Here is a 26,798-nt window from a genome sequence, read left to right as displayed (position 1 = left end):
CCGGCTAAGTTGGTGAAGCTCCTTTCGCTAGAAGTAAACTGATTGCTGAGCAAGAAAAGGATCCACACGTCTCTTTACTATTTAAATATACTCTTCAAAAAAAGAAACTCAAAAGGCAAAATTTGAGACATATCGTTTACAAGTTTATTCCGGGTCGTTCTGTATGACATGTGTGAAACTTTGCACATTCACTGCTGAACATCCAAAGTCTGCAAAGGCGAAGTCCACGCTCACTAGTTGAAGTTTAACGTCACTCAACGTCAATAACGAGTATGCCCCCCGTGAGCATCAATAACTGCTTGGCATCTCCTGCCCATGGAAGTGATGAGATGACGATTCACATCCTGTGGAATGGCTGTCCACTCAGCCTGCAAAGCTGCTGCAAGCTGAGGTAGAGTCTGCGGTTGAGGTTGTCACCGTCGCAGACGTCGGTCCAACTCGTCCCAAAGATGTTCGATGGGGTTTAAATATGGTGATCTGGAGGGCCAGGGAAGAACGTTTATGTTGTGGTGTCTCAAGAAGACAGTGGTGAGTCGGGCTGTGTGAGGACTGGCGTTGTCATGTTGAAAAACGTCGTTGACGTTCACCATGATGGGTTGCACATGGGGCCTAAGAATCTCGTAGACGGTTGCGTACGGTCTGATCGGAAATCCTACGCAGCCCTGGTATGGTTGAGGCAGTAGACATCGCAGTGGTGGTCCTATCTCGAAGGTGACATAACCGGATGTAGCGATCTTGTGCGGGCGTGGTCGCACGAGGTCTGCCAGATCGTGGACGGTCACAAGTTAATCCATGTTGTTGGTGACGATTCCATAGCCTTGTGATGGTGCTTGGGTGGACGTTCACAGCTCTGGCAACATCTGATCGAGATTCGCCTGCTTCCAAGTGACCAATGGCGTTGTGCTTCAGTCAGTCTTGGCGTAACTGTATTGCGTGTCGGTGGCTTAACACTGAGCTATGGAAACCGAGAACCCGTCACTTTTATAGGGGATTTTGCACATGTTGCACTTGCAGAACATGCAGATCTCTCAAACAAATTTATTGGACACGAATGCGTTTTGGCGAAAAATCCGATGTTTTCCTCCGTTTTCAAAGTGCACAACTTTTATTGTCATTTTGGTCTGACAATCAGAGCCTCAACACGTGTAACATCACATACTCTGAGCTTGAAACGTTATTACACATATTTCTCTTTAAAATAACAAAAATATCCCTTTTGCGTTTCTTTTTTTGAAGAGTATATGTTTCAGATATTACTCAGATTTGTCAGTCGTTGGGTTAAATAATAGCAGTACGGAAATTGAATGTTTGGTAAATTATGCCAATTAAAAAATATTGTATCCAGTATTTTGTTTCGGCTGAGTACTTATACCCCACTAAAATCATGTATAGATTATATTTTATTTTAGTTATAAACAGAAAGGAATAATGAATGTTTATAACAAAAGTTTTGAAACTGTGATAATTCTTTAATAATTATAAGTTCGTTTTTTGGTTTCCATAATGTAATCTATATATAGAAACATCTAATGGTCGTGTAGGTCCACCTTAAGATATTTTTGAATTAACTGATGATGATAATTATAATATTGAAAATAAGCAATTAAAAATAATTGATAATATTAATAAGTTATTACAAATGCTTAGAAAAACTAGAACTTATGACAAATCTGTGAATAGTGTTTTCATTGCCAATAACAATTAGTATCGAATGGATTGTTATTAGTCTTTGGTAATTTTGATTGTTATAAGAAAAATATAAAACATTGTGAATGAACAGATAGAATAAACTGATGCACTCAATAAAACTATATCAATGAAATAGATAAAACGTATTATCAAATTAAATAGTTTACATTCTATGCTATTGAACAGTTAATAATGTATTTTATTTAATAAAATGACTAATTACAATTGTGTTAATGAGTAATATCTGAATTCCAATTCTTTTTACCTAAAATATTTAATGACAAATTAACTGATAAAGATATTAAGGAAATTAATTTACTTTCAAGGGGATGGTAGATTGTACAAATAACTACAAACTCATAAATAAAACATAAAAAATATAATATTATATGCCGCTAGGGAGAAAAAATGGAGGTAAGACAACGAAGACGTTTCAATGATTTTAATTTTCGATGGGTTTTTTTAGGATTATAACTTATTTTGTAACGACCTTTGCTATATTTAATTATTTTTAATGGATTTTGGTTACTTTTTATTGTACTTAGCTTATCAACTAATGCTTCAGTAGTAGACAGAGCATAGGTAGCTGTTTATGTAACTCTTTGCTTAATAAAGAAAAACAACAACAACAAAATAGAGAAAACAGTTTTATATAAAGTTCGATATGAATGTAGTCATGCACAAATTTATCAGACTAGAAGAAACTTAAAGTTTAGAATAAATGAATATAAGAGAAATGTCAAAACAAATGTTAAAACTGTGTATTAGCTAAACATGTAGATTATACTGGACATATCATCTACTGGGGAAAAAAAAAACGGTTCTTTTGGTTCAACCGAATAATATGACTGCTATAAATATTAGATAAATCATTGAAATAAAACACGACAAAAACAATTTAAATTAAAATGGAAAGCTAAAGAAATCAGAAAATATGTAGGTGATATGATCTTCGTTTCTAAACTGTAATCTAATAGTCACATAACCATGGCTTTTATTCTTACATATCGCAGAGTAACTGTTTTTCACAGCCCGAAGATAGTGTGAAACCACAATGAAACATGTAGAGTGACTTTTACAATCGTTGATCGGTTTTAAAAAAATTTTAATTGTGCATTATAAAACATTGTTTGTTTGTGAATTTCATATTTTACGTAGGAGAACTGTTTATACAATTATGAACTATCCTTACTTATGAAATCATCACTTCTGTCAGTCTGTGTAGCTTTCTTTCTTAACATTTAGTTATAGCTTATTACATTTAGTAAAACAATCTAAACACTTATGAACTTTAACATTTTTTTATTAATTACCAGTTTTCTCAGTGTATGTGTAACTTTTTGAACAACGTGTACATAATACAACTTGTCAACTAAAACCTTAGTAATTAAGTATTAACTCTGTCGTTCTGGGTAATTTTTTAAACACTTAGTGTTTGTCATTTCTACCTGGTAAAACTGTTTAAACACTTGACAACTTTATCTTTACTTATTAATTACTATTTCTGTCATTATGTATTGCTCTATGAACATCTAGGGTTGTTCTTGTATATCTAGCAAAAACTGATTAATTAGTTATTAACTCTATGATTACTTATTAATTACCAGCGCTGCCAATCTTTATATCTGAACCCTTTGTTTGGTCTTGTTTAAACAATTATGTACACCATCCGCGCTTATTAACTACTAGAACTGCCAGTTTGAGAAACTTTCCGAACACATAGTAATGATCTTATATACATACTAGAGTTGTTTAAAGACTTATTGATTTTATACTTAGTTATTAACGATGTTAGTGTGTGTAACTTTCTGAACACCAAGTGTTGGTATTGCATATATAGTAAAACTGTTTAAACAATTATCAATTTTAACCGTACTTATTAATGACTATCTTTGTAACTTCCTGAACTTTGAAAACTAATCTCGCATATTCATAGAAACTGTTTAAACACTTGTCAAATCTCAACTTAGTCATTAATATTAACTACGTCAGCCTATGTAACATTTGAACAACTACCGTTATACTAACTGTCTCGTGAAACTTTAGACACTTATAATATCTGTATTTTCTTATTACTTACTATCTATGTCAGCCTGTGTGGATTTTGAAATATTTGGTATTGGTCTTTTTTATTTATTAATGGTTTAAACGCTTATGATCTATAAAATTGCACAGTAATTACCAGTTCTCTCAATCTGTTTATCTATTTAAACATTTAATTTTCTTCCGGTATATTCAGTCAAACTACATAAGCACTTATCAACTAGATTTTTTCTTATTAGCTACCAGATTTTTCAGTCTGCGTAACTTTCTAAACACTTACTGTTGGTCCTCTATATCTAGTAAATTGTTAATACAGTTATCAACTATAGACTTACTTACTTATTACCAACTCCGCCAGTCTCTTCCTGAACACTTACTGTCGGTTTTGTATACCTGTTTTGTTTTTGGAATTTCGCACAAAGCTACTCGAGGGCTATCTGTGCTAGCCGTCCCTAATTTAGCAGTGTAAGACTAGAGGGAAGGCAGCTAGTCATCACCACCCACCGCCAACTCTTGGGTTGCTCTTTTACCAACGAATAGTGGGATTGACCGTCACATTATAACGCCCCCACGGCTGGGAGGGCGAGCATGTTTGGCGCGACGCGGGCGCGAACCCGCTTCCCTCGGTTTATGAGCCATGCCAGGCCGCTGTTTTGTATACTTCGTAAAACTGTTTAAAATGCTTACCAACTATAACCATACTTATTAATTACCAGGTCGGTCATTCTTTGAAGTGTTTAGAACACTTGGTTTGGTCTTTTATATTTAGTAAACCTCTTTAAATAGTCATGAAAACTAACTTATTAATTACCAGGTTGGTCATTCTTTGAAGTGTTTAGAACACTTGGTTTGGTCTTTTATATTTAGTAAACTTGTTTAAATAGTCATAAAAACTAACTTATTAATTACCAGCTCTGTCAATCATTTTTGCTTTTTCAAAACTTATTGTTGGTCCAATGAGCCTATTTTTAGTGCTTAAACAAATATGATTTTTTATTTTACTTATACGTTTATCAACTATAAGCTTGTGTATTAATTTACTTATTAATTGTTAGTTTCAGCTGTGGCACAGCGGCATATCTGCGGACATGCATCGCTAAAAACCAGGTTTCGATACCCGTGGTTGGCAGAGCACAGATAGCCCATTGTGTAGCTTTGTGCTTAATTCTAAATAAACAAACAAACTATTTAGACAGTTGTATGATCAATTAATCTTGGTCTTTTTTATCAGTAGAACTGTTGAAAAATTTACAATCTCTATCTTTATTTATTAAGCACGTACTATTAGACTGTCCAGAAATAAATGTCAGAATTCTCACGATAAATTTTAGAAGCTAAATATTGAGTAACTTATCATTCGTTGGTTGTTTCATCTAACGTTTGTCCCTTACAAGGTGTCCTAATTATCTGCTGTTCCATCTCTACTCAGAGTAAGTTTCATAATCCCTAAGGTAGCATGGACAAAAAGGACATTCGTCTGATTCTCCTCTACGACTTCAAACTTGGACAAAAAATCTACCAAAACTACACGGAACATCAACCAGGCATTCGGTCATGGATCTGTCACTGAATGTACAGTTCAGCGTTGGTTCCAAAGGTTTCGACTTGAAGATCAAAGTCTTGAAGACCACGAAGGAAGCCATCCTTAGATGAAAACACATTAAAGGAAGCACTTGAGACAGACCCTCGCACAACAGCACGTGAGCTTGCACAACAACCAGGCACAAGCAAATCAAGTATTGCCAACCACCTGAGTGCGATTGGAAAACGAAAAAGCTAGATAAGTGGGTTCAGCATAATCTGACTGAAGATCAACAAAATCGACGTTATGAGACCTGTCAAGGATAATGCTCCAAAAATTGAACGAATTGGGAATCAAGGTCCTGCCTCATCCAACTTATTCCCCAGACCTTTTCCCGACGGATTTTCACTTTTTCAAGCAATTTGACAACATTTTTTAACAATAATCTCTTTCAAAAGCAGGCAGCTGCAGAAAAAGTTTTCAGGGAATTCATTGACCATAGAAACTCTTATTTCTACAGTAGGGATTAAACAGCATCATTATATGTTGGCAAAAGTGTGTTGAAGCAAATGGTGCTTACTTTCATTAAAGCATGTTTTACAACACTGGTTTATACTTTGCCAAACCTTGCAGTTCAAAAACTACATTTTCTTCTGAACAACCTAATACAATCTTGACCCAAATGTTTGCATGCTCTTCTATATTGATGTTATTTTAAACGTCCTTGGCACTTGTGTAAGATTCAATGTTTAAAACCTCACGATTATTTAAAACAACGACTATTTAATACAAACATTTAAAAATAAGACAGTTACCAGTCTCAAGAGTACAATAAAATACAATAACTTATTATACAAGATTAAAACAAAACTTCCATGAGAATGTTTAGTACTATCGTTTAACCAGGCTTAACCTGTCTAAAAATAATAAAAAACAAATTAAAATGTTATTTTTTCGATATAAAAACTGATAAATAAAGCTAAACAAATTCTTAATACAGTTAAAGATAAAATTGATTTAATGGAAAAAAATGTATATATAAAATATCACGTGGATTTAAAATAGGATAGACTAGAAGATATTTAAAATTCAGAATTAATCAACACAAAAGAAATGTTAAAAACAATAATATCACTGTTTCAGCTTTAGTAGAACACATTAGTAAAACCAAATGTATACAGTTCAATGGTAAAAATCTGTTATTTTAGCATAATCTGGAAATTTAATTAGTATGAATACACGTGAATTTATTGAGCTAATTAAAATTAAAAATATAAAAATAAGGATGATAGACCTTATGGAAATGTGGCCAGTAGATAGCTTGAAATTCTTTAATATGTTAATTAATCTTCTGGAAATTGTATGAATACAGGGTTACATTTTGCAAAACATCTTACTCCTGAAGATGACGTATTGATACGTTGAACCATGTAGAGTGTATAAGACTGTTTCTAGTTTAATGGCTTTGTGTGTTTTCTTATTGCAAAGCCACATCGGGCTATCTGCTCAGCCCATCGAGGGAATGGAGCTCCTGATTTTAGCGTTGTAAATCCGTAGACATACCACTGTCCTAGCAGGGGGATCATGGTTTTGTTTTTGATTTTAATCTCATATAGTAAGTTATTGGTATTTTATTGTACTTTTGAAACTGAAAACTGTTTTCTATATTTAAAGTTATGTATTGAATAATCGTTGTTTTAAAATAATCGTGAGTATTTGAACACTGATTTTATTGTGCACATGGAGTTGTTATTGAGTAAATGCCCGAGTAGTAACAGAGAAGATAGCGTATATCGGACAAACATGCACGATTTGTTATTCTACTCTGTATAAGTTGTTTTGATCATTTATTAATTAAAATATGCAAACACATCTGTTTTATATGATGATCTATGGTTCTGGTATCATCTTTTTTTGAAACAGATCAACACTTTGTTCAGAATATTTCTCTGTACTTCGTGTAGAATGTGTGTGTGTGTTTTTCTTTTAGCAAAGCCACTTCGAGCTATCTGCTGTCTCCACGAGGGGAATCGAACCCCTGATTTTAGAGTTGTAAATCTGTAGACTGTACCAATGGGGAAATCGTGTAGAGACATACCTTCTTATGTGTCAGAAGTTATAGGACGCCAAATTGTTCGATTGTTGGGAAATGGCATAAAGCAAATGGACATTACCATAACAGTAGGGTACCCTAGTATACTATATCCAGAATAATGAAACGTCATTGAACTACAGGAAACATTGTCCAACCAGGATTGTCTATTGATGTATGCTGAAAACCTACTGTTCGAGATCACCGTTTTTTGAGTAGGTTAACACATCAAGATCGAAAGAAGTTTTGCAATACCTTACGACAGAAATTAAATGAACACGTTCATTTCAGGATATCCAGAAGAAAAGTGAATAAGATACTAGTCAAACAAGGCTATTTTTTAAAGTTATCTGGCTTGTTCATGCTTATGGTAGGACTTGTATTCGTCGTTTCCCAAGAGAACAGATGACGGAAGAGTTTGTTTCCACAGGAACACATAGGAAACGGTTTAAAGTATGCTTTGGCAGCTGTTAAACATGGTGGAAACCCCTCTTCACTTCCTCCAGGAAAACGTCAATGACATCTCCTTCAGGCATCACATGGAGGTGACATCTGTGCCATATGCTAGGGCAACGTTTGACATTAAACTTTTGTTCCAGGAAAACAACGCTACTGCTCACAATTTTTATTTTGTATAGGATTATCTTGATCAAGAAGACGTTAGAAGAATTCCATAGCCAGGAATGTTTCCAGATTGTAATTCCATTTAGAACTGTTGGACAGAACTGAAGTCAAAAATAGTAAACCACGATCCTAAAACACCTACTGTATGTGCATTGTAGCACCTTCTAGTGACAAGTTGGGATGAAATCATGGTAGGTTACATCAATAACTGAACCAATAGAATGCCATGTCACCTTTCGGAAATTATTAGAATACGAGGAGAACTAACTAAGTACTGAATGTTTAATATGAAGTAATTTATCGTTGTAAACGCTGTTTACAGTGCCTTTCCTCCTTGCAATGTTTCCGTATGTTGTTGGTGTCTGAGCTTCTAACCACAAAACTTTCAAGTGGGATTTTATGTTTCGAATCTACACAATCTACTCCAAATTGTAAAAGTTAGAGAACGCTGGTATTATGTAAATACATTAAGTTTTAAAACAAAGTTATAGTTTTACAAGTGTATACGCATTCAGCCCCTTTGCTTATAGCAACTGTTAATCAGTTCTGGTGCAAAATATTATTTTGAAAGGTCACAAAATTGGCGTAACTGTTTCTGTTTGTGAGTAATCAAAGTGTTTTAATCTGACTTCAGAGCAAATGCACCTGTTAAAGGCACAAATCACATAGTGATACAACAAACCAGTCATGGAGGCCAAGGAGCTTTCGAAACATTTCGCAAATAAAGAGGTAGAGAAGCACAGAGCAGAGAAGGTTACAAGAAAATTTCAAAGTTGCTGATTATCCTTTTGAATACGGTAAAGTCCATCATTAAGAAGTAGAATGTGCTCATACCAACAAGTTACTACCCAGATCAGCCTGCTATTCCAAACTAAGCACCTGAGCAAGTAGAAAACTGGTTAGGGATGACAGTGTGAAACCAACAGTGATTTTGATAGATTTGCAAAGTTCCATGTCTGCAATAGGAATCAGTGTTCGTACATCGACAGTACCCTGTTCCCTACACAAAACTGGTCTGTATATGCGAGTGGCAAGAGATAATCCATTACTGAATAAAACAATAGCAAGTCATCTTCAATCTTGTATGGATTTGCAACAAAACATGTAAATGATAATGCAGAAATGTGCAGAAGGTTTTGTGGAGACACGAGACAAAAGTTTGCCGTTTTAGTTTAAATTAAAAGCGTTACGTCTGATACAAGCCCAATACAGCATATCATCTAGTCAACACCATATCAACTGTCAAGCATGGAAATGCAACATTATATTACGGGGATGCTTCTAATTAGCAGGGACTGGAAAGTTGGTCAGGATTGAGAGAAAAATGGATGATGCAAAATACAGGCAATCCCAGATGAAAACCTGCTTGAGTCAGCCAAGAATTTAAAACCGGGTCGAAAATTTACATTTAAGTTGCGCAAAGACACACAAGAATAGTTTTAATAGACGAAAGTGAATGTCGTAGAGTGGTCCAGTTAACGTCCTGATGGTATTCAATAGAAAGCTTATGGCGAGACTTGAAGATTGCAGTCCATCAACGATCCATAGCAATTCTGCAGGGAAGAATGAACAAAGGTTATTCCATTCCATTGTGCAAAGCTGGTAGAGACCTATCCCAAATGATGACAGCTGTAAGTGCTGTCAAAGGTGCTTTTATTAAGTACTGGCTTAGTCGGCAGAATATCTGTATAATTAACTTCTCGGTGGTCTGACCTACAACATTTTTTCTTTAATACCTTACTTAATGTCAATAACAGTATTGAGCTAAAAAGGTTTAGTAAACACTAGACTTGCTGATATTATTCTATTGCTACATATTCCTTGCTACATTAATTGATGTTTTTCTTTCTCCTTAGGTTCCTACACAACATCCTTTTCTGGTTATAATTTCACATCACCAATAGCAAAGCCAGCGCCACGATCGTTTATGGAGTCGCCCTTACAGTCGCTAATTGCATGCAGAACTCCATACATCACAGGTGAGTTACTTGCAAGTTTTTACTGCTATGTCATTTTCTTCACATCACAGCAGCACGCGTATTAAACGTACGAAATAGTGTGAAATGTTTTCCAATCAATTGAAAACATAAGATATTAGATAATGTTATTCTGACTGCATAAAACTTTACTCATAGCAATATATATTCAATGGTTTTATCAGCTGATGATATGCATGTTGCATTTATGGCTATTTTGATTTATACGCACAAAACTTCTTTTTGAACGTTAAATCAGTGTAGAAGGTAACTTATTACATCTAAGCCCATCCTGAAGAAAAACATCAAGAAACAGATGTTGCAAAGCTGAAAAAAATAAAGCACAGGAGTATTTTCTCTTCGATGTTTATGGCTACTTAAGCAAGTGATATATTAGGGTCTTTGAAATTTGATAAACCAGGTTTGTAAACATTAAATAAAACACTGCATTACATTCTACATCTGCTTTTTTAAAATCAAAATCGCAGTGTTATAGATTTTGAGTGTAGATGACCAATGGGCTTTCTGGATAATGCTTATTTTTATTACGACTAACATGATCAAGCTGAATTTAAAAAGCTTTCGGAAAAAGGTGTATATATATATATATATATTTTCTAAATTGATATAACATATGCATATATGGCGTTATTAAATTCTTCAGCTAAAGAAGAACAATGTTATATTCAGGTAAGTTTTACCCTATGCTGTGAGAAAAAAGTTAATGTTGTCAACGATATAACAGCATCACAAATTACAATAGGCTTATTTCCTTTCACGCTTTTTTTGTAATACTCAACAATATACATTGTCGCTTAGCAACAAAACTATAATCGGATTGATTTTAGGCCAATTATAGTATTTATGTTGAATGCACAATATTCATGTTGTTTGGTTAGAAAAGTTTGTTTTTATTCTATGCTATTTGATAACAACAGTAATATAACAGAAAAATGGTTTAATTCAGAAGTTTTATAACAATGAATTGTAGCCAAAAGCAAAATAAAATTTACCAAGTAGTGTTTCAGCTAAGTCTTACGTTACGTTTATGTACTAGATCTAATGCCTAAATTAGACTACAGATAGGCCTACTATTACTAACATTAAATATTAAAATAATAAATAAATAATACTGAGTTTATAGAGTTAGTGTTTTAAAGGTTTTTGGTATTTTAACACGTATATTATCTACTTGGCCTTAAAACATAAAGAAAGTTAGACGTTTTTCCATTGTAAGGTCGAAAAATTTAAATTTGTATCAGAATGTCCTCACTATGTTTTCTACTGCCTGACCTAGAACACAGTGAAAAGGTTAAAGAGTGGTATTTAAGTCTCTTTCAGAGTGCACACAGTAACATTTCATTTATCTCCGTAGTTTTTACTAAAATGTTATAATTGAAGAATTACTTCGTGACTGTAAAAATAATAAAGAGTAGATGCATTTTGTAGGTACAAACTCATTCTAATTAAATTTTATAATTTGCGTTAATAATTCAACAATGGTTCCCATCATTTGTTTTTATTCGGCTATTATACTGGTTAAAGATAAAAACGCTACTCTGCCACTCTGAGTAACAATTTAATATACACCTGAAGATAATATGTGCTGTTAACCCAACAATATAAAACTATAAAGGTAACAAAATTTTCTAAACCAATAATGTGAGACAATGAAGAAATTAGTGTCTCAAAATTGTTTGAGTATTTGTTTGCTTGTTTTTTTTTTAATTTTGCGCAAAACTACACGAGAGCTATTTGCGCTAGCCATTCCTAACTTATCAGTGTAAGATTAGAGGGAAGGCAGCTAGTCATCACCACCCACCGCCAACTCTTGGAATACTCTTTTACCAACTGTCCCATGGCTCAAAAGACGAGCATGTTTGATGTAACGAGGATTCGAATCCGCGACCTTCAGATTACGAATCGAACGCCTTAACGACCTAGCCATGCCAGGCCTATTTGTTTTTTGAATTTCGCGCAAAGCTACGCAATGGCTATCTGCACTAGCCATCCCTAAGTTAGTAGTGTAAAACTAAAGGGAAGGCAGCTAGTCATCACCACCCACCGCCGACTCTTGAACTACTCTTTTACCAACGAATAGTGGTATTGACCGTCACATTATTACGGACCCATGGCTTTAAAGGCGAGCATGTTTGGTGTAACGAAGATTCGAATCCCCAACCCTCAGATTACGAGTCGAACGCCTTAACACACCATGCCTAGCCTGTTGTTTGAGTAACCCACCCAGATTATCTCGTGTCTGACACCATAACTACAATGTCTCAACGTTATCTGTGTAACCCATAACCACAATGATTTAACATTGTTTGTTTACACATCACACAGCTTAACCCTTCTCTTTGTTAGTCTGAAGATGACCTATAAAGGTCGAAATGTTGTCCTGTACTTTATTTTAATTAAGGTTGTAATACTCATACCAGCCGTCTTTAGAATACATTTTTAGTTGAAGTGGGTTTTCGTCATCATGAATGGAGGTGAAAAATATTTCTAAATCACTAATGTGAGACATTGCAAACAAAATATCTTTAAATCAACAACGCTAAACCAGACCGTCCATTATGTAGCTTTGAGCTTAACAACAGAACAATCAAATAAACAAACTCACTAGGCTATCAATTTAAAACTATAGACGACTATGCACTGATAGCCCTATACATAGCTATGCACAAAAATTCTAAACGAAAGAAACGACAAATTAATCCAATCTTCGAGTTTATTAGCCAGTGGATGTAACCTTCCGAGTTCAGCGGCACTATTTCCAGCATGCATCTTTATATAATTATCTAAGTCACTTGAACATTTTTTATAATTGGACATATAATGACGTTTGGACTACTTTATGTGTGCAAGTATAATTAATATGATCTTCTGAATGTTAGTTAAATTAAAACAATTTCATCAATATCAGTGCTCATTTCGAAAGTAAGAAAGAATGGAGGTTGTAAATTATCAGCTTTTCAAATTTGTAACACGTTATTGATGTGACCTGAAGTAATTTGCAGGCCATTGTACCGTAAATTGACTCGTCTTTTTCACATTTTCTTTTCTTTCTGTTACAATAGTTTTTTTTTTACATTGCTAGCTTTTTAACACTAAAATATGTTTAAATCATCTAAAATAATTTCTAGTTATAATCAAATTTTAACTCAAGGTGTCGCAACTGTCAACGGAGTCAGTGGTCTCCATACCATCAATGGTGTCACTGGTTACTCCTCTGGGCCTGAAGTTAACTTTCCACTGTCGACGGCATTTCCTTGGGTTACAGCGCGTGGGAAACCCCGCCGAGGGATGATGAGACGAACGGTATTCTCGGATGCTCAGCGTCAGGGATTGGAAAAACGTTTCCAGATTCAGAAATATATAAGCAAACCTGACAGGAAAAAACTAGCTGAGAAATTGGGACTCAAAGATTCTCAGGTAACATGTATATGTTTAGATATTTTAGGAATAGGTTCAATGAATTTCAGAAAAACTGTATAAACTCAAATCTCAGATGAAGTGTGTAGAGTTAAATATTCTCAGGTAACGGGTATACACTCGAAAATTCCTTGCTAATGCGTAAACGTTTTATTAATAACTTTTAGTCTGTTTGTCTATATTACTTACATTAAAATGAGTTTATTGAGAAATGAAATAGATCTTAAGTTTCCAAATAATTAAAGTTTGCAGTATAAACTTAAAGAGCGGAGCCATTCTCATGGTAAAAAAATTAGGCCAGTGTTCTGGTTTGGCTACTTCATTATATGCGTTGTATTAAGAATTTGTAGGATCTATACAATTGTAACTCTATATTTTTTATTTTTAAGTCATCGACTTTGTTATATTTTATTGATTTCCTGAACAATAATTTTATTTTTTTGAAAAAAAGATTTTGTAATGCACTCGCCAATATTTTCAGGGGTAAATCTGCAACTTACGACACTAATCAATGAGTATTTTTGTGTTTAAAAACAACCAGTCGAATTATATGAAATTCTTCATTTTCATTTTAGCATGACAACTTGTTTTCTTCTCTGATAAGTATAACCTCATTATCAGTAACATTATCTATACTAACAGAAAAGGCCTAGCATGGCCTTTTTTTGTTAAAGTACCACCATTTAATGAAAATGAAGTTCATAAACATTTCCAACATTTTGAAATGGTTGGCAAACCAGAGAATGGCCCACCGAAAGATGATCATTATTATTAGAATGTATTTTAACAGCTAAAGCACATGAAGCTTACGCCATTCTCTGTCTCTCTCTCTCTCGGGGCCCTGCATGGCCAAGCGTATTAAGGCACTCGACTCCTAATCCTAGGGTCGCAGGTTCGAATTTCCGTCACACCAAACTTGCTCGCCTTTCAGCCATAAAGGCGTTATAATGTGATGATCAATCCCACTATTCGTTGGTAAAAGAGTAGCCCAAGAGTTGGTGGGGGTGGTGATGACTAGCTGCCTTCTCTCAAGTCTTACACTGCTAAATTATTGACGGCTAGCGTAGATATTCCTCGTGTAGCTTTGCTCGAAATTTTAAAAACAAACAAACCATCATAAAATCAAAGAATATTTAAGTTATGTGAAGTTGCAGCTGTAAAGAACTTCACTGTTACTGTAATAACCTCTGTACGAGTGTTCTGGTTACCTCCCTGGTACAGAGGTAAGTCTACGGATTCACAACGCTAAAGTCAGGGGCTCGATTCCCCTCGGTGGACTCAGCAGGTAGTCCGATGTGGTTTTGCTATAAGAAAACACACGAGTGTTCTGTGAGTGTAACGGTTTATTACGTTATTCTGTACATGTGTTCTGTAAGTATAATGGTTTATAACGTTTGTGCGAGTGTTTTGTGTCTCTAATGCAGTGGTTCTCAACCTTTTCTGACTTGCGTCACACTACGACAATCTAAAAATTTTCGCGGCACACCTGGAAAGCCTTAACGATTTTTTTAGGTACACGCTATACGGCAAGCGTTAAAAGCCTTAGAACGAAAATCACGGCCAAAGCAAGCGATAATAATGTCATTGTGCATCACGTTTAGATACACATAACACAGAAGCGTTAACTTAAAAGCCTTAGAACGAAAATCACGGCCAATCACGGTGATATTAATGTCATCTGCACATTGAAAATACTATCGCTTGCTTTGGCCGTGAGTGTCGTTCTAAGGCTTTTTAACGATTTTGTGGTATAGCAGAAAAATCAAAACTTTTTATTTTTAGATATGTTTTCAATGTGACGCTTGTGCCTGCTTCCGAGAGCAAATCAAATTAAAGCGAGGCTCTAACGTAGACAAACAAGCTCGCATTTCATCATCGACTGTAAGAAGCCTCTCTCTGTTTCTGGCTTTAATTTCAGTCAATGCTGAAAATCCAATTTCGCAAAACCACGAAGATGCAAATGAAAGCAGAACTTCAACTGCTTTTGAACTGATTGCAGGATATGAATTTTTAATGGAGAACCAAAGCTCATCCAAGCTCTTTTCGGGAAACAATGACTGATAAAATTTGTCGTTTTGTAAATCAATGAGCTGTTCTTCTTCCTCAGTTGTAAAATTTGTTATCTCGTTGATTCTGAATAGATAGGTCACCCAGTTATGTTCGTCGACAGCAAGTGACGGGAAGTAATGTTTAGTGCGGACTGTAGGTCGCTTAATGTGTTCAAAATATGAGGGACAATTTTCTTCTTTGACGGACAATCGTTAACAGAAGAAAAACAATCAAGGACTCCTTTCGAGATCTTATTTTTCCACAGCGTCACCTTTTCATCGAAGGCCTTCAGTTTGTACGTTGCAGTAATAATGTTTTCAGATGGTCCTTAGAGACTTAAGTTCAGCGATTTTAATTTGTCAAACAAGTCGGAAAGACATTGAACCTTCAGTCACCAGATCTCATCATGAAAAGAAAATTCAAAACCTGCTTCCTCAACCTCCAAGAAAGAAATTAGTTCAGTTTTTAGTTGGACAAGATGCTTTAACACTTTTTCTTTCAAAAGCCATCAAACTTCAGTATGATACAGTAGCTTTTCGTAGTCTGAATCCATCGCCTCACAGAGAAGAGAGAAAAGTCGAGATTGAAGTGGCCGAGTCTTGATGAAATTCACCACTTGAATAACTTGATTCATAACAGACTGCAAATCTTTCGGCAAAGATTTGGAGGCGAGCGCCTCTCTGTGAATCATGCAGTGAACAATCCTAATGTTTGGATTATGTTGGCGCACCAGAGTGACGAATCCCTTTTTTTTTTTCTTGCATTGAAGGACAGCCCTCGGTGCGATCGCTGACACAGTTATTCCAATGTAATTTGAAGAGCAAAATCTTTTCATTCACCAACTCGAAAATGTATTGCCCTTTTGCTGTACTTTTTAAATCTTTGCAAAATAAGTATTCGTTTACGATTTTTCCATCTTTTATGAATCGAACAAAAACCAGAACTTGAACTTTTCCACTAACGTCAGTAGATTCATCAACTTGAAGAGAGTATAGCAGAGACAATTCATCTTCAGGCGCTTCGAAGAGTTCGCAAACATGATCCTTCAAATCCAACGACAAGTTTACAATTCTGCGCGAAATTGTGTCATTGGACAGTGGAACTTGCTTAACCTTTTGGGCGGCATCTATTCCAAGCCCCCTCGGTGTGGATTCCTGTACGTGGTGAGGGGACTCCCCAGGGAAGGTTCTGTTCTATCTGGTTACCTTTTCTGGGATCTAAACATCCACCCACGTGTTTGCCGTGCGTGGCGACCCGTGAAGGAGAGGAGAGGATCCTGGTGGTTGAGGGGTCCAACCCTAACACACCACTTTGGCCTCGAATTCCTGTAGACGGGCGGCCTTTGGGTGGCCCCCCTTGGGTCAATCGGCTGGTCCACTTGGGCTAGAGTCAACCAAGTACCAGTGTTGGAAGTTCTCAACGGGTGTTGTGGGCATTGTGCCTGATGCTGGTGTTTGGGTATTGTGCTCACGAAACCCTGGCGTTGCTGCATTGTCCTTGCATGACTTTATAGTGCGTCCCCTTGTAGGGCTCCATGGTGGGTGGGGTCAGTGGGTACCGAAATGTTTTCTTTTTCCTATGGATCCTCCAAAAAATTTAAATAAAATTGTAAAAAAACAGTCAATGGGACAGTCAAACAGACCACGTCTTGAATACTCAGAACAGCAATCTTCAACATCAGTAACACTCGTACCTCATTTTCTTATATTACATTCTCTTTCGGAAAAACCTTTAGGGCAAATGTCCCCTTTTTTTTATTCAAAAGGGACTAGAGGGACTTGCTGGCTCTCCAAAGTCAGTAAAGAAACTTCGATCTGGTGACATATTGGTTGAAACATCCACATCCCAACACAGTGAACTCCTCTTGAATTCAAAGGCAATTGGGGATATACCTATTGAGGTTACACCCCATGCTACCTTGAATTCTTCACGAGGAGTTATTGTTGAAAGGGATTTGAAGAACGTTCCCGAGTCAGAGATTCTCGCTGGTCTCTCCACTCAAGAAGTTTCTGCAGTGAGGCGCATTTTCACTCGCAAAGATGGAGTTACACTGCCAACAAATACCCTTGTTTTAACATTTACTTCACCACGTGCACCTGCCACCATCAAGGCAGGTTATCTCATTTGCATGGTTCGTCCATACATACCAAACCCTCTTCGATGTTTCCAATGTCAGAGATTCGGCCACTCAAAGACATCTTGTCGTGGTTCCCTGACATGTGCTCGTTGTGGAGGCAAGGACCACGATGCCTATGACTGTGACATGAACCCACATTGCGTAAACAGCAATGGTTCTCACCCCTCTTACTTTCATTCTTGCCCAAAATGGTTGGAGGAAAAAGAGGTGCAGCGTTTGAAAACGACACATAACACTAGTTACCCTGAGGCTCGGAAATTGCTGTCCAGAACTCCATCTCGGACATATGCTGCTGCACTTCATTCCACAACTACAGTGGGAGTGCAGACAGATCTCTCTGTGCCTCCAAGAGAATCGTTTTCAGAACAAATGAAAAGCCTTTTGACCTCCGTGGTTAAAAAGGTTGATGAATCGACTTCCACACCCATCTCTGTTCCTCCCATACCTTCCAACAAATCTCAAGATCCACGTCCTTCAGTTTCAAATACAGGCATTTCTTCTGATACATCTTTTTCTCCCACCACAAGAGACAAAACAAATATTCCTTCGTGTTCTCAGTCACTGGATTCCCCTTACAATAACAAAAACCTGCCCACCCGACCCAGAGCAGGGTCCATGGAGGTTGATAGACCTCCTCCGACTAAAGACAGTAAAGAAAAAAGACGTGGTCATAAACCGAAGGGTTCTCCAGCCACTTCACCTACCCGTTCTTAAAAATGGCCACCTTGATACAATGGAACTGTCGAGGTTTACGTTCTAATCTGGATGATATCAAAACGCTGATTGCTTCCTACCATCCTGTTTGTCTTTCTTTACAAGAAACATTTCTCAAAACTGCTGATACTGTCTCCATTCGGCAGTTTTCTCTGTACAGAAATGACAGGTTGTGTGATGGTCGAGTACATGGAGAGGTGGCACTGTTGGTTGATCAACACGTGCCCACCCTGTCTTTGTCACTCAACACACCCTTGGAGGCTGTAGCCATCCGTGTTTCCTTGGGTCATACCATCACTGTTTTTCTCTGTACCTGTCCCCTGGAGAGACATACGATCAATCAGATCTTGATGCTCTCGTTGAACAATTGCCATCTCCATTTCTAATCCTAGGGGATTTTAATGGACATCATCCCCTCTGGGAAAGTGCTATTATTGATGGGAGGGGCCGATCTGTAGAGCGGATGCTCTCTGATCACAATCTTTCTCTTTTCAATACTAGTTCTTTCACTTACTTTCATGCACCTAGTCAGTCCTTTACCGCTATTGATCTCTCAGTTTGCTCCTCTTCATTATTCTCCCATTTTTCATGGAGGGTTGACAGTAATCCACTAGGCAGTGATCATTTTCCGATTCTTTTGAGAGAGACTGGCCGTGGTCGATGCCACCCTACCCGCGTGCCCCGATGGAAGCTGGATCAGGCAGACTGGTCCACTTTCACTGCTCTCGCAGAACTTGATCCTGCCATCGTAAATCAGCCATCAATAGACAACTGTGTAGCAGCGGTAACTGACTGTATTACACATGCAGCTGCTCAGTGTATTCCTAAAACCTCGACACGTTTTCCACGATATCCTCGTCCGTGGTGGAATCCTGCTTGCCACTTAGCAGGGAAGGCTCAAAAGCGGGCCTGGGATACTTTTCGTAGATATCCCACACTTTCAAACCGGGTTGCTTTCCAACGGGCCCGTGCACATGCTAGGTGGGTAAGACGTCAAGGCCAGAAGGAATCTTGGATTAAGTTCACAACCAGCATATCTTCTACCACCAGTTCCAAGATCATATGGGACAGGATTCGAAAGGTTAATGGGCACTACAATTCTGTCCCCCTCTCGATCTTACTCTCTGATGGTCAGGAGGTGACTGATGTTCGGAACATCGCTAACACTCTAGGTGAAAGCTTTTGCCGGGTATCTAGCACTTCTGCTTGTTCCTCCACCTTCCTTGCCATCAAGACTCGGGCAGAGCGATCACCTCTTTCCTTTCGAACTGACTGTTTCTTTGTCTATAATTGTCCCTTTACCCTGGTGGAACTAAAAATGGCCCTTCATCGGTCTGCCAGTACGTCTGTTGGACTTCATGATATTCATTATGACATGCTGCACCATCTATCTCCTGCTTCTCTTGATGTCCTTCTGATTGTTTTCAACCGGTTCTGGCAGGAGAATGTTTTTCCTGATGCCTGGCGCCAGGCTATTATTTTACCTTTCTCTAAGCCAGGGAAAGATCCCAAGATTCCTTCAAACTACCGTCCAATTTCTTTGACGAGCTGTCTCTGTAAGACATTAGAAAGGATGGTTAATGCTCGTCTTGTTTGGTTCCTTGAATCAAACAACCTCCTCTCGCCCACCCAGTGTGGGTTCCGTCGGCAGCACTCCACCACAGACCACCTAATTCGTCTTGAAACATCTATCAGAGAAGCCTTTCTCAACCGCCAACATCTTGTATCAATATTCTTTGACATAGAGAAGGCTTACGACACAACATGGAGGTATGGCATTTTGCGAGACCTCCATACATATGGGTTACGTGGCCATCTACCCATGTTTATTAAAATTTTTTTAATGGACAGGAGATTCCAAGTTCGTGTGGGTTCGACACTTTCCCGTTCTTTTGTACAGGAACTTGGAGTCCCTCAAGGCTGTGTATTGAGTGTTACACTCTTCAGTATAAAGATAAATGCCATCACTGAACAACTTCCTCTCACTGTTGCGAATGGGCTGTATGTCGACGACTTTCACATCTCATGTCAGTCGTCAAACATGAGATATATTGAGCGGCAACTACAAACCGCCCTCAATTGTGTACGGAAATGGACTCTGGCGAACGGCTTTAATTTCTCTCTCTCCAAAACTGTATGCATGCACTTTTGCCGTCGACGGGGTATTCACCCTGATCCTGAACTTCATATCGGTGAAGTTTTGCTGCCAGTGGTCCCGGAGACCAAGTTCTTGGGGCTTATCTTTGATCGTAAACTGACCTTTATACCACACTTAAAGCAGCTTCGGGTCAAATGCACAAGAGCACTGAACATCCTCCGTGTTGTCTCTTCTACCAGTTGGGGGGCAGATCACTGTTCAATGTTAAAGGTATATCGTGCTCTTATTAGATCGAAACTCGATTATGGATCAATGGTCTATGGCTCTGCCAAACCCTCGGCCTTAAAGATGCTGGACCCCATTCATCACCAAGGACTTCGACTCTGCACTGGGGCTTTCCGTACCTCTCCAGTTCAAAGTATATACATTGAACCTCATGAACCTTCTCTACACCTTCGCCGTTTGCAACTATCTTTACAATATACTTCGAAACTTCATTCCTTACCAAAGCATCCCACCTGGAAATGTGTTTTCCTTCCTCGGTGGGCAGTACTTTTTCAGAACAGACGATCTGTCATTGCTCCGTTTGGCCTTCGCATCCGGGCGCAATTGGATGAATTGGGTCTGTCCTTGAATAACATTGCAGATTCCACAGGTTGGCCCATCCCACCATGGCTTATTACAGCCCCCAAATATGACCTTTCTTTCAGTCACCTAAACAAGGCAGATACTCCAGATTGGAAATACCGTCTTTTATTCAATGAATATCTTTCAAACAATCATTCAGTTCCCATTTATACAGATGGTTCCAAATCAGGTAATTCAGTGGGCTCTGCTATGGTTTGCTATGGGTCAGTAGTTGCGCGCAGAATCCCTTCTTCAGCTTCTGTGTTCACTGCTGAACTGTATGCCATATCTCTTGCTCTGGATTATATTGCAGCTGAGCAGTACTCCAACTGCACTATTTATACTGATTCGCTTAGTTCTATACTTGCCTTGGAATCGCTACACGTTAGCTCACATCCTATTCTCGCTGATATTCGAAACCGACTGGCCCATTTCTCATTAGCAGCTACTTCAATCCAGTTTTTCTGGATATCAGGCCATGTTGGTATTCGCGTTGGTACTCGACACCAGGACTGGAAAGGCCAACTTCAGGTGACTAACGCTACTGTTTGAACTATCCGTTTGAACTACTCGTTAGTCGTCCTGGCGAGTTGTTGTTATACTTTTGCTGCATATCATTTCACACTTTTACTACTTTACTTTTTAGTACTGGCTATATTGACTCATAACCCGGAACCAGGACTGGAAAGACCAACTTCAGGTGACTGACGGTAGTTTTTATACTTACCTGTTAGACTTCCGGGCGGGTTATGATCATTACCATTCTGCTACAGGTAGTCCTTTACAACTTTGTTGACTGGATGTCAACATTGGTTTTTACGCCATTTTCTGTTTTAATTGCCGTTTTTCTTTTATCTTCAATTACTTTTACAAATTTTACTCCATTTACTTGACTTTTATCTTTTTACTGGACATTTGGCTACTCATTATTACGATTTTGCAGAGTGTCTTTTAGAACTTTTATTCTTTTACATTTTGATAATAGCTGCTTTGACACATAACCCGGAACCAGGACTGGAAAGGCCAACTTCAGGTGATTGACGGTGGTTCTTGAACTTACCTGTTAGTCTTCCTGGCGGGTTATGATCATTACCATTTTGCTAGAGTAAATATTTTACAACTTTGAAGACTGTATGTCACCATTGGTTTTTACACCATTTTCTGTTTTAATTGCTGTTTTGTTTTTACCTTCATTTACTTTTACAAATTTTACTCCATTTACTTGACTTTATCTTTTTACTGGACATTTGGCTACTCATTATTACGATTTTGCGGAGTGTCTTTTAGAACTTTTATTCTTTTACATTTTGATAATAGCTGCTTTGACACATAACCCGGAACCAGGACTGGAAAGACCAACTTCAGGTGACTGACGGTGGTTCTTGAACTTACCTGTTAGTTCTCCTGGCGGGTTATGATCATTACCTTTTTGTTAGAGTAAATACCTTACAACTTCTTATACTCTGCCTTCTATCTTAACATTGTAGACTAGGTGTCAACATTGGTTTTATACTTTTTTGTTTTACCTTTATTTCCATTTATGTCTATTACTACATTTATTTATTTTTTTACCGAATGTCTGGAGCAGATAGCCTCGCTGTTTTGTGCCATAAAACACTAAATCAATCAATCAATCAAACTATTCCAAGCATAGTTTCAACGATGATTGCTAACGCTGGCGCAATGACTGATTTGGCCTCCGTATGCGCTTTCTTGCATTTTGCCAATAATTGAACAACCTTTTAACTTGCAATCAATCCTTTTTCGGGCAGCTTCATGTAGTTCACAAGCTTCCTTGATTGTTCATGTTGTTGAGCCGCGAGATTCTCGAAGTATTCTTTTGGTTTATCCTTCACAGTTGAATGTTTTGTTTCCAAGTGTTTCTTCAGTTTGCTAGGAACAAGCGCCTCGTTTGATAAAGCTGCATTGCAGAGCAAGCAGAATGGTAATTGAGAATGTTATTCCAAAGCGATAAAATCGTATTCGATGTATTCGTTTTTGTACTTTCGTTTGATTCCTTGCTTTGATTCAACACATTCTCCTTTGAAGCACCAGACTTACTTGAATATTTTTCCATGGATAAATGATAAAACTAATTCATACACGATAAGCACGAAGTTCTGTAGTTGATATAAAATTCCTACCTACAGCGTAGTAGCTGTAGTTTACTGCAGAAAGAGAAAGTGTTCCAGAAAGCAGTTTGATTGTTTGATGCATCATTTATGACGTACGAAGCGATTGTTGTGCCACAATTAAACTAACAGTCGAACCGTTTCAGTCGAGGATGAAATTTAAGTATGAACTTCTCAGTGTTCGAGTTCAGTGAAAACCATCGAATGTTTTGGAAGGTTTTAGAGTGTCTCTATAGTAGCTTTTATTAACTGATGTGTTTGACTTGCTTGTAAAATCCCAAGAAAGTTGAATGTGTTTCAAAAATACCGCGGTACACCTGCTAATCTCTCGCGGCACACCAGTGTGCCGCAGCACACAGGTTGAAAATCACTGCTTTAATGGTTGATAATGTCTGTACGAGTGTTCTGTGAAAATAATTGTTGATAAGTCTAAAACCGCTTCCATTATACTCATAGAACACTGGTACAGGGCCTATCACTTTGAAAGTTACGTTCGTTAAAGCTGCAACATCACATACATTTAAATAATAATTATCACTTGATTTTCTGTAGAATATTCACTTTGAAGTACCTGCCCCCAGCTAGTACAGCGGTATGTCTCCGGATTTAAAACGCTAAACTCAGAGGTTCGATTCCCCTCGGTGGGCTCAGCAGATAGCCCGATGTGGCTTTGCTATAAGAAAACACACACTTGAAGTACGTAACTCTAAATTGTTGAGACAATTCGTGAATATAACTTTTTGATATAAAGAACGTAAGTGAAGCAAAATATATGACTAAAGCCTTTTTCAGTTAAGAAGAGATAGTAGGCACGTATGTATAGAAGAAATAAACAGGAAGGTGGATGGGGAAGAGAACAAATGAAGACTCCACGAAGTTGTTTAAATCGTTTTAACACATAGTTGATCACGGATGGAATGATTAGGAGCAGTCCTCGTATAGAGAAGAAATGTAAATAATCGCCTTCTTGATTACACATTATTAAAGAAATATAAATTTTGCAGTTCGAGACCAACTGGCCGTCCTGTTTGCCACAAATTGCTATATTGGTCACTTTGGCCTCAATTTACGAAATCAAAACGGGCTCTAAGGCTACGGTCACTTCGCATACTTACATAATCCCAGCATAAAATGATATATATTCACCGAGTTTAGTTTGTAGCTTTAAAGATGTGGCCGTGCATTAGGAACAGATCTACGGAGAGAGAGAGATATTCACGCCTGTATATACAATATTGTGTTAGGACAAAGGCAAAAATTAGATCTCAGGCTAATTTCGAAAAACAATGGAAGGTAAATCACAGGTTAAATGTCAATTATATTAATCTTCATATTTAGTACAACAGAAACTCAACACAAGTGTTTGAGTTCGGCAAACAGTTAATATTTTTGTCCCTTTGTAGTTTTTATAACTACAGAGATTTTTGCAACAAATTTAATCCAAGTGTCTCTGAAATACTCGCACAAAGTTTCTTTAAAAATATTTTAATTTGTCAAGTTTTTGATCTATCAAGTCCCGGATCTGCTCACTTGCATTGAGGTCGTGGTTTTATGGGGCCATTTGAATGGCTCCAGCAGCTTCTTTTTTAGCTTAGTAATTTCTACATAGGTTAGATCAGTGTTTGGGGTCGTTATCTTTTTGGTAATACAATTCTTTACCAATAATATACAAACCACTGGGTATAACATGACGGATCAGTACCTGATGGTACTTGCGCTGGACCACTATTCCATCTATTTTACATATATATCCCGTCGCCTCAGCAGAAAGACATCCCCAAACCATTACACTGCCTCCACCATGCTTTATGATAGGTGCTATGCATTGATGTACGTATATTTCACTTTTCTACCACCAGATGTACAACCTACGCTTTAGAACCGGGTATTTCAAATTTGGATTCATCACCAGTCCAGTTTTTGTACTATTTAGCAAATTTCAGTCTTTTGACGATATTTGTAGATTGAAGTGAAGGATTTTCAACTGCAATGCAACTGAATATTCTATTCTCGTTGAGTCTTCTTGATACTATAGATGCGAACACTTGTATCGTTTGATACATGGTTATTTATGTCATGCTTAAGATCAGCGACAGTCTTCCTTCTGTCCCAAAGGCTGCATAAACAGATACATAATATCAGTATCATTGAGTTTAAGTGTTCTTCCTCTTCCTTTCCTATTTTCAAGTTTACCTGTCTCAGTCTTATGATGTAGAGTGTACTTGATGGTGTTTGGGGACTAGTTAAGGTCTGCTGTAATTTGAGGAGAGTCTAATTACCATCAAGTAAAGCTTTTATGCTTTATGGACAAGAGACGATTAATGTAACTAATTCTAGACACTTCCAAAATTTATACTTTACTGTAGGATGTTGTATTCTATTGTTTTGAAACCTTCCCAAACATTTTGCCATGGATACTATTTACACTATTGGGAAGTGACATTACAATCGGACCAAAATCTTAAAAGTGTAATTTGCTATGTATACAATCATATTAGTTCTTTACAACTGCTCTTACATTTTCAGGTTAAAATATGGTTTCAAAACCGCAGAATGAAGTGGAGAAACTCCAAAGAGCGAGAGCTATTGTCTTCAGGCGGTTCGCGTGAAGACACATTACCAACAAAGGCAAACCCTAACCTGGACCTGAGTGACGTAAGAGTCGGAAGCGAAGATTCGTTTTTAACAGATGTCATAACTAAAGACGCTGACATCTCTCCCTCCAGTGGACGAACCAGTAGTTCAGTAGATTCTAAGGAAAGTAACAAATTTCACTTAGTGTTGGCGGCGAAAAGCCCCAAGGAATATAATGTGACCCACGTAAAAGTGTTTTAAAAACCCGTGAAATAAAGTAAACCTTTGTATGTATAGATATTCTATAGAAATGTTCATTTTTTCGTGTTTTCAAATATTTGATTAAGTTTTCTAGATAAAATCAAAATATCTAAATTCTGTTATGGAAATAAAACAAAAAGTACCTTAAGCAATATTTGTAAAAATCTGAGAAACCCGACACTTAAACAAGTACTTAGAAAACCTGGAGATGTTGTTTGAGATATGTTCCTGAAACCTATGCTTATTAAACATACAGAGACCTTAAGAAATAGTATCTTGAAACCTATAGCGTTTGTGTGGGGCCTGATCCTGAAGCCGCTTCTGAAAAAACATGCAGAGACCATGAGAAACCTAAAGATTAGACGTAGGAAGCCTGTAGTAAGTGTGAAAGTGTTGGACATAAATCTCTCTTTTAAGGGTCTGACTAAGAGATTTTATTGTATTTTAAACAAGACACTATGGGTTGTGATGTGGTTTCGAAAAAAAATGTAATTATTCATGGAATACGGTATTAATTTAACAGAAACCAGATTCTTGAACTGTGAAGCTATTTTCAAGAGATATTTAAATACTCAGATCTGTGATACTATTTAACAGCAACCAGATCCTTCTTGGATTGCAGTGTTGTTTAAATGAAAGTTCTGATATTTTATTTGTTACTATGTTCCCTAAATGGGTCTGCAAATATTTTAATTCTTTGTCATCTGTTAATTTGTTTGATCAAAGATTCAATTATTTGTGAAATAATTCTAATTCTAATCACTTACTCAAAAGATCCATCAGTCGTGTTATTTAAATTGTAGTGATAAGTCCTGTTTTTTC

General features: G+C 37.2%; 1 protein-coding gene across 1 annotated transcript in view; it reads left to right on the top strand.

The window, feature by feature from the left end:
- LOC143234949 (uncharacterized) overlaps positions 1-26,513 on the top strand; it is a 39,486-nt gene extending 12,973 nt beyond the window's left edge. The window contains exons 4-7 of the mRNA XM_076472647.1: positions 9,471-9,656; positions 9,818-9,949; positions 13,119-13,384; positions 25,668-26,513. Of these exons, the coding sequence (XP_076328762.1) occupies positions 9,471-9,656; positions 9,818-9,949; positions 13,119-13,384; positions 25,668-25,976 (893 nt within the window). The 3' untranslated portion in view covers positions 25,977-26,513. The remainder of the gene's footprint in view (positions 1-9,470; positions 9,657-9,817; positions 9,950-13,118; positions 13,385-25,667) is intronic.
- Positions 26,514-26,798: the final 285 nt, after the last annotated feature.

Source organism: Tachypleus tridentatus, chromosome 12, assembly GCF_004210375.1.
Source record: "Tachypleus tridentatus isolate NWPU-2018 chromosome 12, ASM421037v1, whole genome shotgun sequence".
Taxonomy (NCBI): domain Eukaryota; kingdom Metazoa; phylum Arthropoda; class Merostomata; order Xiphosura; family Limulidae; genus Tachypleus; species Tachypleus tridentatus.
Note: the sequence above shows the minus strand (reverse complement) of the source record. Positions and strands in the feature narration are given on the sequence as shown.